Below are 6,004 nucleotides of genomic sequence, written 5' to 3'. Positions count from 1 at the left end.
GGTCCCCATTTAGTGATGTTACTAAATTACTCGTTACTCCTAAAGCCACCTGGGAGACAAAACAGCCCTGAGAATTATGACGAAGGAGCAGTTCATCACTTTAGATTTTGAAGTGTTTATTATAGCTGAGGGGCTACTCCCAGATTTTTCAGGCACATAATGAAGAGTTCCAGGTGTCTGGTCAAGGGGCCGGGCGCACAGTGCTGAGGCAGCCCCCTCCTTCCGCCTGCCCCCTGCTCCCCAAATTAATGCCTTAGAAAACTGCAAAGCTCTTAATCTGCTTTGCATGTGATGTGAAAATAATGGTAGCGCTTCAGTGCAGTAGTTGTAAGAAACGCTCCAGTAGCGAGCTGCGTTCTCAAATACCTGCTCCTCATTTATTTTCCTCTTTTTATAGGCTTGCTCTGTTGGGGTATTTAATCTTCCAGTCTACATACACAGGATCTATGCAAGAGGAGTATTAAGTTATGAATCGTTCTTGCAGTTTACGGGAGGTAGATTTGAGGTAGCTGACCTAGGTATGATGACTGTCCTCTCCTCTGTGGATTTAAAATATTTGACTTAAAAAAAACCCTCTTAAACTCTGATAGTCATGCAATGGCACGTTTCAAGGTTAGCGTTCCAATATAGTATAGCTCGTGTGCTGTTCTCTGTTTAAAAACAGAAAAAGTGTGTTAACTTTCAGCAATTTGTGGCCTCTGGCTCAAGATGAGATTTTTTTTATTTGTGCTGATTATTTGCATTTTATGTCCCAAGTGGTTTACAGAGAGGTAAATAATTGCACAGCATTCCTCAGGAATCCCACGGTACTCCACAAAGGGCATGCTTTACTCTTAAGACTTGTACATCCCAGATTGCTTCAACTCCAGGTCTCCAGTATCACTTCCACGTTTGTAGGAAGATGAAAAGCTCTTTTCTTGCCAAGCGCAGCGGGGTGCGGGCTCCGGCGGAGTGCAGCGGGGCAGGAGGAGATGGGCACAGGCTGATGCTCCCCACAGGCTTCTGGCCCCCATCATGCAGGTGTATGCGAGACAGGAGAGTGGAAAATTTTCTTCGGTCTTCCCATGGTTACCAATTGTAAAGCAGTCTCATTTCCTGAGGCACACCACTGACACAGAAGAAAATAACAAAACCATGTGGCAAAACTGCCAGCGCTACAAGTTCCCCCATCGGCTGATGGTACGAGACAGATAACTGAGCTCTGCGAGATCCCCCTCCAGATACGGGGGTTTTGCAGCTCCCACTGACTCCCAGCAGCTCCCCGTGTTCCTGCAGGATCCCCAGCCTCCCACCACTGTGCACCGCTCCAGCTGCATCCCATGGGGCTTCCAGTGCCGGGGTGGAAAAAGCCTCAGGCTGGTGGGAAGGGCAGAAACAGCCGGCGGAGGGGTGGTTTCCCACATGGGGGGTTGTTTGCGAACGCTGGAGTTGTGTGGAAGGGGTCAGCGTGTGCCCATGACCAGTGGAAAATCAGAGGTGTTATTGCAGGAAAGGTTTCTGCAGCCTGCAGTGGGTGGAGGCTGATCACCTCCCCCTGCGTGTTCGCCCAGCTTCCTATTGATGCTGAGCACTGCTTTTTAAAAAAAAAAGAAAAGAAAAGAAAAAAGAGTTGATGCTAAAAATACAAAGTAGAAATGAGGCTGGTAGGAATAACCACTGCACGCGAGTCCTTCTGCGCCTGCTTGGTTTGAGTCTCTTATTTTTCCTGTGCCAGAAAAAACCCCATGTGCAGAGGCTGATAATAAATTGCATCACTGCTGAACGTGCAGCTCGATCCCTCAGTCCGGCGGTAAATCCCAGCCCAGAGATGGGAGCTATTGGAGGGGTCTCCTCTGCCACTAGTGGGGTTTTGGTGGAGCGCCGTGCCCTGGGGAAAGTTACCACTCAGCCCCGATCCCCACCGGGGGCCCCGGTGGACTTCCCACCACGTAAAAATAGATTTACCGCAGACAACTTAAACTATCAGCTGCAGCATCATCGAAGATGATGGCAGCACGTTAGGCCCACGCGTCAGTGCCCCAGTTAATCCAGCAGCTAACGGTATGACTAAGAAAAACCCCCACGGCTTAGATAACCTTGTTGTTTGTAATTTATTCTTAAGTGAACTCAAGCCTGGTTTAATCACAGCTAAAAGGCAAGCAAAAGGTATAAGCTAGCTGAAAGGCAGCTTCCGTGTATCGATCTATGTAAGGGCTTCCACAGCTTTCCAGACAGGCTTCCTGCGGAGCCGCATGCTGCCCAAACCCTTTGCCACGCTCCCTGGGGCGCTCGTACCACACGGCGATGATCTGGCCGAGCAAATCTGCTGTGCCCCTTCAGAAAGGAGCCAAAACATTTCTACCAGAATATTTTCCCTGAATTAATACATTTTTTCACTTCTACTGTGAATATGTAAGATCCTGTTTTCAAAAACAACCCCCCAAACCCGGCATGAGATTCCGGAGATAATTTGCTTTTGTGGAAAAAGATTATATCCAAGTTGGTGAAACTTGCACCGACTGCAAGCAGCCGGCTCCTAACACTCCTGCTGAACTGACATGGGCTTGAGGCAGGGAAAATCACTGCCAGTGTCAATGCAAAAAATGCAGTTGACTGAAAGTCAGGGGACATGAAGCTCTGCTTTTTCTCTCTGGAGGAAACAGCAAACACCCTGGTGCCCTCTGAGCATCAGGCAGGTGCTGGGCAGGACGCACGCCTGGACCACAAGCTGCCGGCAGCACACGCCTTCAGTCGGGCTGGTTGGTCCCGGGTTTGCTTTTCTCCTTGGGCAAAACTGGAGATGAAGGCAGTAGGGATTTTTTTTTTTTTTTTTGGAGTGATGAAGGCCAGGAGGCCAGAGCACTGGGCTTTTCTGTACATGTCTCACCCCCGTCAATCAGGAAGCAGTGACGCAGGTTATGGGTTGGGTTTGAGGTTTTGGAAACCTTTTCTAAAAGTCGATCTCCTCGCCCCGTTGTATTTCTGAAGTGTGAAGCCGTGGTGAAGGCTGGTGCTGAGCAGGGGGATGCCGGCCAAAATGCAGCTCCTTATCAGATGTAATGGGAGGATTTTCCTGGCTATTTGTTTAATCCTCTTTGTGGGATACACAGCACAAGGTAAAACGGGGCGGTTGTTCTCTCGGTAATCCTCTTTCTGGGCTATGCAGCGTAGGCCAAGTAGGCAGCCTCCGAATTTTTCAAACTGACCTTCTTCTATGGGTAATGAGATCTAGTCAGAAAACCTGTTTTGCTAACATTTCATTTTCTGGAGGGGGAATGGTAGGAAAAGGTGCTTTTTGGAAGTGAAGCATTGCTGCATCCCTTTCCCAGCCCCTATGAGCAAAAGACTTCATGAAATACGTTGTTGTATGTGTGTATATTTTTAATCCATATATTTCAATATATATATTTTTTTAACTGGCCCTTTCGTAGTGGTCTGGTTACTACTGTTGTTCAGTTATGTAGTTACAGAAAGAGTATGTAACAGTTCCCATGTCATAACTACTACGCTCTACTTTCTTGGGAGGGCAGGAAAGGAAACTAGTTGTAAGTATGAGGAAATTAAACGGTTTATTCAGTACAATATTGCAACACGCAGCACTAAAACAACTAAAAGGAAATGTTGATTCGTTATGACATGTACCCCATGGATTTGTTTCTTGTGAAGAAGTGCTTTTCAAGCACATAGAGTATAATTTGTCCCCAAACCAAGGCTGTGATAGTGATAGGCCTTCATTATGTATCTACCACTTGGAGGCTGATCTTTGAGGGATTATGGCCTGCTTTTTGTACCTTGTTTATTTGCAAATTATTCAGCTACAGTTGTTTATTTTGCTGCCACTGTTATTATTAAAAACCTTCTTAATAATATGCTAAGAGAAGAAAATAAGTATGAAAAAGGAACACGCTGTAAAAGAAGCAGGAAATGATACCCATGAGATCTTTTTTCTGTTACAGAAGAGTGTAGGAGGTAGCTGAAAGTCATCTAGTACATTATGGAAATATATAGGGCAATAGAGAAGTGTAATTACAGAAAAGTATTCCCAAGAAACCGAGAAAAAATAGATAAAATGCCAACAGGGGGAGAACGTGCCAGGAGGCTTCAGAACAAATTAATTACATGAGACCAAGAGGAAGGACGAAATGCCACTGTTTTTATCTTTTCTGTGCAATTGTTATTTTTTCCTTCTGGTATTTTTTGAAGACCTGCTTTTCAGTGACAGCCCTGATCAGGCACCTGGGGGGCACCAGAACTGAAACTGTGGGTTTACGTAGCCCTGAGTCGTGTCTAGCAGATGCCTGAACTGTCTCTCCTCCGTCGATGTGCTCCGAGAACCTACGTAATCCCCAAATCTGCTCCCACGGCAGGTGGCTCTTGGCACGCCTTGAGTTTCTGACCTCCCCACCAAAACTCATCCCATTGAACTTGAAGGCGCTGAGCTGAGGCACAAAAAGCCAAAGCAGATTTGGCTCTGACCCTCGCTGGAGCCAAGAGAAAAAGGGGAGGGCATAGGAGCCAGCTCCCCACTGGGGTTGCTTGTCCCCAAGAGATTTGAGATACCTCCACCACCTTCAGGGAGAGCTGCAGGTGGCTGAGCCCAGAGGTCCCCCATGGACATGCCATGCCCCAAGCTGGGGATGAGCCCTGCTGTGACATTGGCGCAAGGCGGTGGTTTCCCACGGGGTTTCCATTTCTAATTCCCGTGGACTTTCCAGTCCCATGTGTGAGAGATAAACCCGATGCCTCTGATAGTGAAGATGTCACTTAGGCTATCAGTAGCTATTAAAAAAAAGGCTTCAGGGTTAATTTAGTTTTCGGCAGTTGAGCAATCAGGGCCACACAAATTACTTTCTTCCGCTCCTTTAAGCTTTATTAGGTGCTCATAAAGTTAATAGGTCCTGGTGAATAATGTCCTGGCCCCAGTGAATAACGCAGGGCTGTTTTGATCAGGTGCTCCGGTGCAGAAGGCAAGGTACAAGAGAGTGAGGTGCCGACCCGACGCCTGGTCCGCTAACTGCATCGAAGAGAAGGGGCCCTGGTTTTACATGTCCACCGGCGGAGCCAACAGGATCCTTCCTCCCATGGCAGACCCATCCCTGTAAGTTCATTTGCCGCATGTTTGTCATTAATGCTAGCACCCAAAAATGTCCGGTATTCCTGTCTCGACAGTCCTGTCGCAGCGTGGCTCACCCATGGGAACGTGGGGCTTCAGTGTGTTCACTTAAGAGATAATAAACAAAATAATAAATTTGGAGTAAACTAGCTGCCGCTCTGCATTTCAGGATGAAGCGATACCAGGAGCTGGGCGACATATTCCCACTCTCAGATGAGGAGTCCGGCTCTGGGTCCGACGCGGCGGTGGAAGCGGAGCCAGCCTCCGGGTCGGGTCTTGGCGATGGCGACAGCTTCTCGGAGGCGAAGCTGCCCGTCTTCCTAGCGGGCCCACGAGGCAGCGAGCTGAAGCAAAAACTAACGGAGGAGGATCTGCTCCTGTAGGGCTGGAGACATCGGCCTCCTCGTGCCAGCGGCGGCCTCCCTCGCCTCACGCACCCCTTCCTCAGCGCCTGACCCAACGCGAGGGCCACGAAGCCGTTTCAAACCAACTCCGAAGCAATAAAAACTTTGCCTTAAGATCTTTATTGCTTTCACTCACTAAAAAAAATAATCTTTGTTCGGTCTGAACTCGCTCTTCGCTTTTTGCGGGTGGGCCACCCATCCCGATCGGGGGAGGGAAAACGGGTTTCGGTGCCCCCGCCTGATCTGTGCGGATGTTATCGTGCTCCAGGGGTAATAAATTAAAAAACTTTGCGTGGCGAGAGCCGCCTACCCCTTTTACAAAATCAGGTGAAATCCGCCCGAGCGGCTGCCTCGCGCCGGGCTTGCTCGCGTTTCCCTAAAAAGCACAAAAACCTCGCAAAAACATTTTTGGCACCACAAACGTTTATTTCCTGTCAGCGACAACCGCTCCCGCGCCCCTCCCCTCGGCTCCGCGCTGCTGCCGCCTCCCGCCCGCTAGGCGGCGCCC

General features: G+C 48.8%; 1 protein-coding gene across 1 annotated transcript; it reads left to right on the top strand.

Annotated features, from left to right (window-relative positions):
- The first annotated feature begins 2,956 nt into the window (after nucleotides 1-2,956).
- Nucleotides 2,957-5,584, top strand: SRGN (serglycin). The gene is made up of 3 exons (XM_010579950.1): nucleotides 2,957-3,095; nucleotides 4,930-5,077; nucleotides 5,262-5,584. The coding sequence occupies exons 1-3, from the start codon at nucleotides 3,005-3,007 to the stop codon at nucleotides 5,473-5,475; spliced, it is 453 nt and encodes a 150-aa protein (XP_010578252.1). The 5' UTR covers nucleotides 2,957-3,004; the 3' UTR covers nucleotides 5,476-5,584.
- Nucleotides 5,585-6,004: the final 420 nt, after the last annotated feature.

The sequence above is a fragment of the Haliaeetus leucocephalus genome, unplaced genomic scaffold, assembly GCF_000737465.1.
Source record: "Haliaeetus leucocephalus isolate CR32 unplaced genomic scaffold, Haliaeetus_leucocephalus-4.0 Scaffold687, whole genome shotgun sequence".
In the NCBI taxonomy this organism is placed as follows: Eukaryota; Metazoa; Chordata; class Aves; order Accipitriformes; family Accipitridae; genus Haliaeetus; species Haliaeetus leucocephalus.
This window is presented reverse-complemented; position numbering and strand designations above follow the sequence as displayed.

What these genes read in the sequence shown, in the direction of transcription:
- SRGN (XM_010579950.1), top strand. Translation starts at nt 3,005, where the DNA reads ATGCCGGCCAAAATGCAGCTCCTTATCAGATGTAATGGGAGGATTTTC. An exon ending in TGTGGGATACACAGCACAAG is followed by an intron (nt 3,096 to 4,929) that starts GTAAAACGGGGC and finishes TGTTTTGATCAG; the next exon opens with GTGCTCCGGTGCAGAAGGCA. An exon ending in CCCATGGCAGACCCATCCCT is followed by an intron (nt 5,078 to 5,261) that starts GTAAGTTCATTT and finishes TCTGCATTTCAG; the next exon opens with GATGAAGCGATACCAGGAGC.